We start from the raw sequence: 13,424 nt of genomic DNA, 5'->3' as shown, positions 1-13,424 counted from the left end.
TTCCACTCATGGCTCACACTGGGAGAGCAGCACAGTAACAGAACGAAGCCTTCACTTACACGATCACCTGTGAAAAGAGAAAGAACTTCAAAATATACAGGAATCAAAATAGAAGCAGAATATGTCATAGTTACGGGTTTTGATAGAACCTATTTTGCCATATTTTTGTAGTACTAACATTTGATCCTTTTTGAACCAGTATTGATGTTATTTTTCTCTTTTTGATCATAGAAAACAATTTAATGTGTATATTTTAAATTATATAATACTAATGTATTATATTTTGACATAACAACTTTACAGTACAAACCACTCAAGCTACAAACCATAAAGTGAAAACTAGCTGTTATTACATGTGCATTTAGGAACAGGTGAAATGTGCAATGGAAACTATAAATAATTAATGAAGTAAATAAATAAACAAACCCTAATGATAAAAGAGACACAGCAGACACACAGTCCTGTGACTGTTTACTAGTACTAAAAATTACTATAAGAATAAAAAAATCCTGGGCATTAGCTTACAAAAGGAAGGACGTGTTTCCCAAGGGTGGTAGAGGGTATGATCATAAAGGTGTTTAGTAATCTTCTCTAGTAATAACAAATGTAGAGTCAAGTCAATGTGTGTCGGTTATGGAGAACTGAGCAGGGGGTTAGTGCTTTCAGGGGATACTGCTGTGCAAGGAGGCAGGGTGAGCTCCTCTCAGTAGGAGCAGTCTCCCAATCAGAAGCAAGGGGCAGGGGACCTAGCATGTACATTTTGTACACACACGGTCAACATTGTTATTTGGACCCTGAGGAAGGCTTTTTCATCCTTCTGAACCTCCAGCTGGGATGGGGATAGGGCGGGGCCAGGGTGTCCCTTTGCCATTCCCATAGTCTGAGGTGGTGTAGTCCTGACATGGCCGTGCCCACGTCAACAATAGACTTTCATTTTCTTCCTATAGTGATACAGCCGTTGAAAAATATTAATATAATCAGAGGATTAGGGAAGAGTTCAGTGTATCCACTGAACTAACTTAACTTATCCACAAGCCATGAGGACCTGCGTTTAGATTCATAGAACCATGCAAAAAGCTGGCAAAGAGGAATGTGCCTGTAACATACATGCTGGGAGACATGGAGACAGAGGATCTGTGTAGCTAGCTCCTTAGCCAGCCTAGCCAGCTTTAGGGTCACTTAGAGACCTAGCAGCAAGCCTCCTACTGCTAGACCTAGACTCCACAAACGCCTGTACTCAACACACGTGCACACACCCACATTAACAAATTTATATGTATAACATATTTGTAATAATATATGATATATAATATATAATATTATATATAGTACATGTGATTATTATATATGCTAGTATATGTGCTTGTCATTAATATTACTATCATATATTTGTTTTATCACAAACACACACTAAGAAATGTTAATTCAGTTGCTAAACTAATAGGAGCATATATGTGTTGGACTCACTCCTTGTCTGCAACCTGTCCCAGGAGAGCGGAATTATCATCAAAATACAAACAGCACCAGGCCCATCCACAACATATATGTGTACAGATGTGGTTCTGCTTTCCTCTTCCTCCCTCCAGACACTGCTGCACACCAGGCTGGGTTGGATGAAGCAAAGTTTAGATTGGGTTGGTCAGCAGGATCCCTGTGGAGGTGGGGTGGGGCTTCTAGGAGGATTCTAGCGTTACTGCTCTCTTGCTAGTCAATGAAGCAGTTCTGTTAGATGAGGTTCAGTGAAACAGCTTGTAGGCATACACTTTATTCGGCATGAACCAAGATCTTTGTATGGAGAGTAGGAAGGGGTTCTTCTTAGGGTAAAGTTTCACTGGATGAGGTGTAAGGTTCTGGGGATACCTCATTTGCATGGAGAGACATTCCAGGAAGTTGAACCTGTAATTTCTTCCAGGGACTCCATGGCATTTCTCAGGTAGAAGATTCAGGGTCAGAATCCTCAGATCAGGCAGAGAAGGAAGCCATGCTAGAAAAGGCAATCCCCCATTTTGCTCCGAGCTCAGGAAATGTGTTCAGACACGGTAGACCACAACCTTAGTAGTGAGGTGCAACATACAGAGTCACGTTCATGTATGTTCGTTAGTGTGTGTCTTTATGGGTGTGGAAGAGGCTGAGAACATCTCCTAATTAGAAACGGAATATGGTCATCTCTAGATTATGAAACCACTGGTAGTATTTTTTTAGACCTTTGTCTGTAGTGAATCTTTAGCAATTAATGTTTTAATTATGCAGTCCCAACTCAGTGTGCAAGTCACAGTGACAACTGAATCCCCAAAGCTCTTGCTTGATTTCTTCCTTGAAATGATCTTAAATGCCACTGTTGTGTAAGATAAGTGTATTTCATTTCTGTTAGAATGAAAAGAAGCAGGAAAAAGAGAAAAAGAAGCAGACCATGGAGAAGGACAGTGACGTTGGCCTCCCGGGACCTAAAGTGGAGCCGGAACAAGCAGTGTTGCAGAGTGAGACAGGCGGCTGCCTCCAAAACCCTGACGAGGGAGAGGTGGACAGTTACAGGGAGGCACTGTCGCAGCAGCTGGACAATGAGGATGAGCAGGACCCGCGGGCATCAGAGTCTGGGGGTAAGTCCGTAGTGTCATACTTTCCATGTGGAAAGGGAAACTGTACTTGGTTTCATGTTTACCATGGTCACAGAAATGGTTCTGTAGTACAGTACTTTCTAGTTCTGTTTTGATTCTACACGAACTGAGACAATTTACACCACATTTGCTCACTTTAAAAAGAATTCTTTTCTAGACATATTTGTATTTTCTGTACCCTTGTAGGTGTTTCACCAATGTAGATTATTGTTTATGTTACAGAGTTTAGATTTTAGAAAATGTTATATATCTAATGTGATGCATGTATATTTAACAGATGAACTAAATTTTAAGATTTTAGAATTTTCAGTTAAAGTGTTTTTATACTTTGTGCTAGACTTGTTTAATATAGTGTAAAATTTTGTTTTTATGTTATTAGAATTTATACATTATTATAGAGAGCCTTAAAATGTTGATAGTTATTTCTGTGAGAGTCTGTATGGTTTCTGTTTTTGTTTTCTTAGGAATAAAAGATTCTGCTAGGTCTGCCAATGTGATATTGGTTACATATACTTATCTTGGACATATCTTGTGCAGGAATTATTTTAATGAGTATATGTGTTTAGATTTGATTAGACTCTCAGCCATATTTCAGGTGGTTATTTTTGGAGTATTTTTCCTTAGAATCACTCATTCTACATATCTCTCTTGAGAAGAATCACTGTCTTTCCCCTTTTTTGTATGCCTTTCTGAGTTTTATGGAAATCCCTACACTTAGAGTTGGACAATTATAATTGTTTAAGATGACTTTGAGTTTGGAAGAAATCCAAGTTAGTTTTGGAAATGAAGACCTCTCTTCCTGAAATTGAAATATGCTTTTGACTGTTTTTGCTTCATTCGTTTACTTATCTGTCTGCCATCGAAAATGTATTGTTAGTATATGGACCTTCGTATTTGGTTGCTGGTAAGAATTCCCAATGTTGAGTAGAAGCAGGCATGGTGGTAATACTACCAATACTCTCATTTTATTGTTGGTTTTTACATTATAGAAGTTCACTTTTTCATGATATAAAGTTTCATACCTATATTCTTTTAGAAAACAGTAAGAAGAAAACCAAGAAACTAAGAATGAAAAGGAGTCACCGGGTAGAACCGGTCAATACAGACGAGTCTGCTCCAAAGAGTCCCACGCCGCCCCAACCTCCCCCTCCTGGTGAGTACGTCCATTCTGACACTAGATTAGAAACACTGCTTTAAGCACTACAGAAAAAAGGAGAAAAGGAAGAAGAATTACATAGTTTCCCATTAGCATTTTCATTATTTTGTCAGGTTGTGAGGAAGAATCCTTTACTGTCCATGTTATGTAAGTTTTGTTAACATTTCTGTGTTGTTTTAAGAATGAAATGCTAAAATGTATTAGCGTAGCTTTACACAATAATTCTAAATGTGATCAGATTCTGTTTGAATTCTCTATATTTCACATTGTTGAAGGGAATTGAAATTTAGTAGATTCAAAACTAGAGTGAGATTTTAAATGGTGGATCTTAAATCATTTCATGCTAGAAGTTCTCTAAGTCTGTGATTTCCTCAGTGTAGATGCAGTATGCATGTCTACCTCCTAAGATGTTGCATGGGTCCATGCGTGTGAAGCTGAGGGTTACAGCTACACAAAACCTGGAAGTGGCCTTCAGCACGGAGCACAGTGCCCCAGGTCAATATGTGTTAACTAAATGATAAATATGCATTCATAATCCCCTTGTAGTCTTGCAGACAAAGCTCTACATGGTAATAGTTTTGATTATGAACTTTGACATGATTCACTTCTAGTGTTCCTTTTAACAAAACAATTCTTTTAGTCTCTGCTAGGCATTAGAATGGCAGGCAATAGACATTTGTGATGGTAACAAGAAGGGTGAGTCTGTAATGAAAAGTGTGTTAAGAGCGAACGAGCATGCTTGCTAAAGCCCATGTCATCATCCAATAGTAAGTCGGTGCATGGAGAGACAGCTGAAAATGTATATGTGGCTGTTCCGAATTTTTCACTGACATGGAATGTTAAATGTATTTTCTATCAAGAGGGATCCTCTGAAAAGACCTTAACAAGTATTCATTTAACAGAACTTTTAAATGTTTTTCTTTCCTTTAGTTGGCTGGGGAACCCCCAAAGTCACTAGACTTCCAAAACTTGAGCCTCTTGGTGAAACACGTCATAATGGTAATGCAAAAGGATCACTTTTCCAATATCATCTGTGCATATTACATCCACTTTTCTTTATTTTGTAACTTCAAGTTTTTAGGATTTTATTTTTGGTAGCTTTCAGATCCACTACCATCTTTTCCATTATACCTTTTGACTTTCTTTTTATCTTTTTTTTTTTTAATTTTTAAATGTACCTTACAGCTATATAATTTGACATTTTTTTTTATCTCAGTACAAATATAAAGATTCATTCTTGTGTTTATTCATGATGATATTTTATAGAACCAATTATGAGAAAAGTTTTCCAGCAACTGCAGTTTTACTTACTATGCTAGAAAACTGTCAGGCCATGCCCATGTTCAGTATGTTGTGATAATGAACATAATTGCTTACTTTGCTTATAACACAATGTCCAGTTACTAAACATTAAAAGGAAGTCTAGATAGATCAACACAGTGTATAAAATGAGAAACCAAATTAGTAAACAAAATAAAATTAGGCTAAACAGAAATTCTCTCAAAGGCTTTATTAAATGTAGAAAACAGTCTTGATGAAATCATTATAGCTATAATCCGTTCAGGGCATTGCATTAGAACCCCAAGAAATAAAGCCTAGGAAAAGATAGGTAGGCTTCACCCGTAGGTGCCATTTCTGACCAGAAATCGAGGTTTCTGTATTGTATCTAAAGTGCAAAAGAATAAATCTAATTGTACCTCCATACACTTGTTCATTAAGAGCATCCAATAAACTTAATCTGCTAACTTAATAGAACGTTGTTTCCGAAAAAGATCACTTAGTAAAACAGACATTCAATCCTTAGAAAAAGCATTGTGAAAATCCCTCCCCCATGTTATATTATTCAAAATACTGAAACATATTATTCAAAAGTATTCAAGCCTGCTTTGAACTTTCCCCTTCAGAACCCTGTGCAGGTCACTAGTAGTTTCTACTTAACAGTTAGCGAAAGTTAGGAAATGTGTGTTTGTAGCTGAGTTTCTTCCGAGCCTGTGTGAGAGTACCTGATATAACGCTTCCAGTAGATTATCTAGTTCTATTTTATTGACTGATTTTTGCACTGTAATATTTTTATTGATAGGTTAGATCCTATTTTATTACATAACCTAACTTTAGTCACATTAAAATACATTATCAGTGTACATATTCATTATCAGAAAATAGAATTAAGAGGTTTTTTCATTTATATGCATACATATACATATATAGAAAAATAATTTTTCATAAGACCAGTTTTTTTTCTTCCTGAATTCAGGCTTTCAGTCATGATTCACAATGTTATGACAGTATACCAGATGAAACAGCTTGCTAGAAGGAAATGTAGTTTGCTTTCTGGCTACTGAGGGATGCTTCCCTATGGCAGGCAAGCCAGAGCAGAGTGACTCAGCCCCAGAGCAGAGAGCTGCCAGTGGCCACGTGATGACGTGGCAGCAGAGAGAATGCACAGATTGCTCCATCCACAACCAGAGCAGGGGTGGCCTTCAGAAACTGTCCCTAGTCACCTACTCCGTCTCCTGATGGTGCTAAAACCATGTCACTGGCAGGAGTCCATGGACCCTGACACACAGGGACAGTTCTGAATGAAAATGTGACCTGCTACTTATGGACCCTGCAGGTTCATGTCCATCTCAGTGCAGATACATTCACTAGAACTTGACCAGTCCATGCAGACTGACCAGTCCCAGCTTTATGCAAATTCCAAAGTTCAAAGTTCAATCTGGAACACAAGACAGTCTCTTGGTTGTGAGCCGGCTAAAATAAAAAAAGAAAGTTACATCCTTTTAGTATAAAATGGCTCAGAATAAACATCCCCTTCCCAGATGGACATGAAGCAAGACCATAGCCTAGGAGGGCAAATACTACATCCTATAGGTTCGTGTACACCACACAGGGCACACGGTGGGATCATGCCAGCTGCACTAGTCTTACCTACACCAGTACACTTCCCTGCACCTACAGCTTTGCCACTTACAGCAAGCATGGCCTTTCTCCTGAGGTAGGCAGGCCCCAGTGCCCACAGTGTTCTTTGACCGGCATCCTATGTCCTGGCATGTGTAGCAGCCTAGGCTTCACCTTCATGGCTTTGTGGTCTACACTGTCAGATTCTGCCACTGCTTACCATGTGCTTGCCTCAGGCTGCTCGCTGCACTCCACAGAGGCTTCAGCGAGCCTATAACTCGTGTGTTCTGTGGGCCTGCAAAACCCGCACCTCAAGGACAGTGACAAGTTCTGCTGCCATCTGAAGACAGTGCTGAACTTTTATGGACTAAGACTGTAGCACTCAGTGTCTGCATTGCTACAAAATGTTTCTGCAGGTGGCTTTTTTTTCCTAAGGTCACCTTTTCTGTTCTCTCTTTGTTAATGAAAGTTATTTAAGTAAGTTTGTCCTTTTACCTTCTAGGACCTTCTCTGTAGCCGCAGGCTTCAATTTCCTCTTTCTACTGTTACAATGCAGTGTGTGAAGTGTGTAGTTGCTCCTTCATGTCCCGAATCCTTTAATAGTCAGGCCTACAGTGTGTGCACTGACCATGTGTTAAAAGCAGTCCTTTCCTTTTCAGACCACACTGCTGCTTCTGTCTTTCTGTTCCACTCCTTGTGCTCTGTTCTCATATAAACTGGCTGGAAGCATCTAACAATAACCATTTCCCAGCCTGAACATAAAACACCAAATGCAGTAGTCTATTACTGATGAATTCAGGATGGAGAGGATGTGGTCAGATTCTTTGCATGATGTGGTTCAAATGACCTCTTACCCAGTTCCAATAGAGTGTTTGTTTCTTCTGAACCCCCATGCCCATGGCCTTCATGGAATGCTTTTCTGTTGCATTCTTCCAGATGTTTTCCTCATCTTGCTGAAGTCTAGCAGAATCTCCATTGTTCTGTATTTATAGCATTCTAGGGTTTCTTTAGCTAGTAGCTTTAAACTCTTTTGTGTCAGTCCTAAAGACTAGATGTAAAGGTCTAAGCACTAGATAATCATATTCATCACAGCAAGGACTCCATTTCTCTGCTACTATTTTTCTGTAGGGTCCACAGCCTTCAAAATGGCAGCACCACCAGTTCACAACTAATATATTGAAACATAGGAGCTGGGGTAGAGCGGGGTGTCATTTCAGACCTAAACAATAACGCTGCGTATTTTATATTTGACATCAGCTAAAATTTCTTATGTCATGGTGAATACGACATGCACTTTACCCAATTTAATAGGAAAAACAGCCCTCCGATATACTATAGTACCTATGACAATAAGGTTTTTAGTACATAATTGGAGTAGTATTCAGATACTCCGTGGGCAGTTATGGAAAGTGGCATAAGAGCTGTGAATTCAAAGAATAAGAAGGGCAAGGAGAAACAGAATTGAAAAGTAAGTATGCCTATAATCCTAGCACCATTGAAGGCTGAGGCAAGAGGGTTGTGAATTCCAGGCCAGCTTAAGCCACATACATGAGAGCCTGTCTAAAGAAGAGACCAGAATAAAACAGAGATAGAAAAGAACAATAGGTTGTTTGAAAAATAGCATAAAGCTACATAGTGGGTAAGAAGGGAAGTTTTAAATGATAGAAAACATTGAAAATGGAATTCTGGCCTTCGCTAAATACTGAAGGTCTTGCATATATTTAAAATACTAAGGCTTACTATATTTAAGGCTTAGTAAATTTTCAAGAGCTAATATTTATTTAATACACGGGCAAAATGTTGCTTTGATGTAATTTATTTAAAAAATTACTTAATGTGTATTAGTGTTTTGCCTGCAACTCTGGGTATCATGTGTGTGCCTTTGGTAGTAAGAAGAGGGCATCAGAGCCCCTCAAATTGCGGTTACAGATGTTTGTTGTGAGCCATCTTATGACTGCTAGGAAATGAACCCCAGTCCATTGGAAGAGCAGCTAGCAATGAGAGACTCAGAGCCATCTCCCCAGCCCCTCTTCTTTTTCTTAACTTTGAACACATTTATTTCTTTTCCCATTATATATAGAAGTATATGGACAAAAGTCTGATGACAGATACACAGTAGCTATATGATATGTGATGAGCTAGTGAATGATTAAAGTCAAGTGCACATTGTTTGTGAGTTCAGCTTTATTGATCTGAACAATTGCCATAATCAGATTGAAAGCAGAGTGAGGCAGATTCTACCTTTGATTATAGCCATCTGCTTTGGGAAGAGCTGGATTGGTTCCATGTCACTTTGATCACTTACACAGCTTTCTTTGTGTGATAGGTAGGACAGAGGCATCAAATAGACACGAAATGAGAATCTTGTTTGTTTTGTAAACACTTGAAGTCAGTATTTCATCAATGTGTTATATAGTCCACATTATGAAAAAAATGAATCAAGAGTTTCTGGTTGCCAGGCAGTGGTGGCACACACCTTTAATCCCAGCACTTGGGAGGCAGAGGCAGGCAGATTTCTGAGTTCAAGGCCAGCCTGGTCTACAGAGTGAGTTCCAGGACAGCCAGGTCTACACAGAGAAACCCTGTCTCGAAAAACCTAAACAAACAAACAAACCTTGTCTGGAAAAACCTAAATAAATAAATAAATAAATAAATAAAATTAAATTAAGTTTAAAAAAAAGTTTCTGGTAGTTAAAAATAATACCAGCTATTACAAATTAAAGAATATTGTCAAAGCTTCAAAAGCTGAAGAACGATAAAAATTTGTATATCCTTTTACTGCTCTCGAAATTTCATTGTAAAAATGTCTGATAACCACTATGAAAATGTTTAGGCAATTAAAATCCTCTGTCATATAGAATGATTCTGAGTTTTGTAAAGTGATACAAAGCTCAATACAAGAGCATACTAATTTTTTCAGAAGAAAAATAAAGTCATGCTATGTATATGCCTTTGGTCTCTTAATAAAGATATTTCTAAATTCATCAAGATAATTAGATATATCTTATGCTTTTCATTATAACAATGGAAACTGTAAGTAAGCGTGGCCTAGCATTGCGGTTTGCAATTTCAGTTCTTCAAAATTCCCTATAAGGCAAAATGACATTAGGCAGGAGCTGAAGCTTTTGTGCCACTAAGCTGCAGAATCAAGATGTGAACTTACGTCTGTCTGTAGTCTGAAATCCATACATTTAAGTTGTTATGGTTATAATATATTCATATTGGTTAAGGGGTCTTAGCAGCTTAATTTTTGTTTGGAATTTACAATTCCCTTGAAAAATCATTCCCCCATTATGTTTGTAATGTATTTATTTTAAATGCTCTTAAACAGTTGTGCTTCTAAAATAATTTGAAGGTAATACACCAGAAAATAATTTATGATGACTTAAATGTGGTATTAGGTTTATAATCTAATTTGTAGCAAAGTAAGAAATAGAGATGTGAGCCCATGAGTTGGCTTAGCTGTAAGTTAGGTTATGCTGCCAAGCCTGAAGATCTGAGTTTGATCCCCAGGACCAATACGGTTGAAGGAGAGAACCAGTTCCCACAAGCTGTTCAGACACAGACATCAAAATAAATATCTGTGATGTTTTTAAAAGACTATAAGCTATTATAAATGGGAGGAGAGTGCCTAGGAATATGGCTCCATAGTTAGAATGCTTACCTGATATGCACGAAGCTGGGTTCATTTCCCAGTATTTCACATACTAGAAAGGAAAGACCATTTTATACCAGATAGTTACCAAAGCACAGAATTGTAGAAGCATTAGGTATTGAAGGACACTCTGCTTCTCCTAAAATATGTAGACGTAGTGACTACTAGAAAGAATACTTGGTGTGTGTAAATAGTTACTGACAGGGTCTTGGCAGCAGATGGTGTAGATTCTCAGTATTTTATATTTGTTTTCTAATGTGAATGTGTAATAATAATTTAAAAACCCTATGTGTATTTGGTACAACATTTTACCTGTCATTTAAAATTTACTCTGGTTATGTTTTGAGTCCATTCAAATGTGCTTGGATTTAGTTTGTTTCTGTTTTGCGTCTTCCCCACCTATCCACTCACTTGAGAATTGCCTGCATCTCAGTCTTTTAAAGATGATGGATGGAAAGCAATTAGCAGTGAAAGGCTTGAGTACCATACTATTTCACGTTTTTCATTTCCCTCCTCTGTGCAGATTTCTATGGGAAGCCGCTGCCTCCCCTGGCTGTGCGACAGAGACCTAATGGTGATGCTCAGGACATGATCTCATAACCAAGTCAGATGGGTTGGTCCTTTTCATATCAGCAAGGTGAACTGAGACCTTTCCCCAAAGCAGAAAAGTCCTGAATGCTGATGATGGGCAAGACAACCATAATGATTTCAGGGAAGAAAGAATATCCAAGAACTTGACCTGATAATTTACTTCTCCATGTTCTGTGGTTAAAGCAGAAAGGAAACAAAATGACCAGTAGCTGAAAAGAGCATCTGGCCACGTTAGCAAGTCATGGTATTGGTTCTCTGGTTTACACATCCCGACTTTTGGACATACTCCTGAAGAAAAACCTCAGAAGTTGAGCCAATGGACTCTACACACCTGATTATTTAATAATCTGTATTTCTATGCATTAAACATGTTTTATAAGGTATATGTACATGAAAGGGGAATTCCTGGGAATTTACAATCTAAATTTTAACTATTTTTATATTTTTTTCTAAACCTTTTGTTTAAGTTTGTTATTGTATTGACTACGCACTTTCTACAGATGTTCTGTTTAAACTGTCTGGATAGAAAGTTGATTTACTGAACACACATGAAGTATACAAACATGTATGCTTTGTGATAACATTGTTTCTAAAATGTACACTCTATCTTGATGTAATTTTAAAATAGTTACTATTCTAAAAAGCAAATTCTCAGATCTTTAATCTACCAAATTACATGATTTGAAAGTGGTACCAGCAGAGAATTCAGTTCTGTTGTCACTGTTTGTTTTCCTTGGTGATGATATCCGTAAATGTTAAGATGTGTGAAATACCTTTAAGAAAATAACTAAATTTGTTAAATTAGTAAAAATGTGTCCTGTGGGATATGATTCAATGTCCTCCCAGAGCCCCCTAAGGGACCAGACCTTTTCTGAGCTCAGGGCCCCCTCCGTGCTCTCTCTCTGTCAGCAGCTTCTTTGACTGCTTGGGTTGTTTTCCTTCATCCATGCCTTGAAATGAAAGGTAAAAGGCTGTAAAGGCTCCTGCAGGTCTAGAGACTTCAGGTTTCCAGCCAGCACGGCCGTACGAATGAAGATGTTGGCGCAAGTCCTTCCATAAAGCACTAGTTCTCCCATGACTTCTTAATTTTAGATGACAACAATATTCTGTTCTTGAGTATCATTCATAAGGCTCTCTGTCCATCTGCCCTTTACCAAAACTTGTAGAGATATTTTAGTAATGGATTTATAATGTAATATTCAATTGGAGGCATACCTTTAAGTCAAGGTGAAAATAACAAAGTTCAAGTCCCTTCTCACCCTGTTAAGATTGGTACCATATACTAGCAATGGACATACACTGGTTTCTGAATGTAAGTCCACCTAAGGTAGATTGATCTGATCATTTGCCTTTTAAATGTTTATAATGTATCATGTTCTCATTTGAGCTCTTCGGTCCCGGATCATTCAGGTCACATGATGTACTTGGCACACTGATGGGGAAAAGGGTTTAATTTCTATGCAAAACCTATATGCAAAATTAGCAGGTGGCTCATATAAGAGAATCGCAGGACAGGATGTACATTCTAAACTGGATTTTAGAGGGAAAAGTGCTCATCTTCTTGGTTCGTTTTGTAATATTTAAATTGCCTTTTAAAACTAAACTTATACTTTTGCTATATTTTAATGTTCCTCTGGTTTGAAGATATTCTTGCTTCCTACCAGTGTTTACTATAAAGTACAGTAATTACTGACTCTATTTCATGAAAACAGTTTTGAAATTGAATGTAACATAACCGGAATCGATGTTTTCTATGGCACTCTCAAAAAATTAATATGTTTTCTTAAAGCTGTATAAAAAAAATCCTTTAAAAACTGTTTTGTAAATTCTGTCAGATTTTAATATTTCAGTGCTTATTTTGTTATACTATACATTTTCATTCTATTCATCATGAATTATATAACATTTCACACAATAAAAATTTATTTACAACAATATACAATTTATCTATTTTTAAGGATTTATTTATTTATTTAATGTATATATGAGTACACTTTGGCTGTCTTCAGACATACAAGGTGATGATCCCATTACAAATGGTTGTGAACCACCATGTGGTTGCTGGGAGTTCAACTCAGAACCCCTGGAAGAGCCTTCAGTGTTAATTGCTGAGCCATCTTTTCAGCCCACCATCTCTCTTTTTATTTGGTGGTTTTTAAAATTACTTTTGTTAGCTAATCAGTTGATTTTTTTTATTATTACTGTGGAAAGAGTTAAATTAGTAGATTAAAATAACATACTTTTTCTTGTTTTATATGAAAACGATTTAAAGGATGTGTGGAACAACATTGTGCTTTTTTATTGCTAGTTCCCAGTATTTTGTCAACCCTATTGCCCAAAAGATACAATTTAACGTATTTATAAGGCAATTCCATGTGCTCTTACTGGGTAATCCATATATATGTACTACATATATACTATCATATGTAATTAATGTCGAGTGTGGAACTTTATGGAGTGTGTGGTGGTTTGAATATGCTTGGCCCAGAGAGTGGCACTATTAGGAGAT

General features: G+C 37.4%; 1 protein-coding gene across 2 annotated transcripts in view; it reads left to right on the top strand.

The window, feature by feature from the left end:
* The window catches only part of Arl13b (ADP ribosylation factor like GTPase 13B), a 56,505-nt gene extending 43,658 nt beyond the window's left edge, over positions 1–12,847 (top strand). The window contains exons 7-10 of one of the 2 annotated variants that reach the window (XM_021209592.2): positions 2,372–2,597; positions 3,652–3,768; positions 4,702–4,770; positions 10,848–12,847. In XM_021209592.2, the coding sequence (XP_021065251.1) occupies positions 2,372–2,597; positions 3,652–3,768; positions 4,702–4,770; positions 10,848–10,924 (489 nt within the window). In that variant the 3' untranslated portion in view covers positions 10,925–12,847. The remainder of the gene's footprint in view (positions 1–2,371; positions 2,598–3,651; positions 3,769–4,701; positions 4,771–10,847) is intronic. The other variant, XM_029544850.1, reaches the window with a different exon arrangement.
* The last annotated feature ends 577 nt before the right edge of the window (positions 12,848–13,424 follow it).

The sequence above is a fragment of the Mus pahari genome, chromosome 12 (assembly GCF_900095145.1).
Source record: "Mus pahari chromosome 12, PAHARI_EIJ_v1.1, whole genome shotgun sequence".
Lineage (NCBI taxonomy): Eukaryota > Metazoa > Chordata > Mammalia > Rodentia > Muridae > Mus > Mus pahari.
This window is presented reverse-complemented; position numbering and strand designations above follow the sequence as displayed.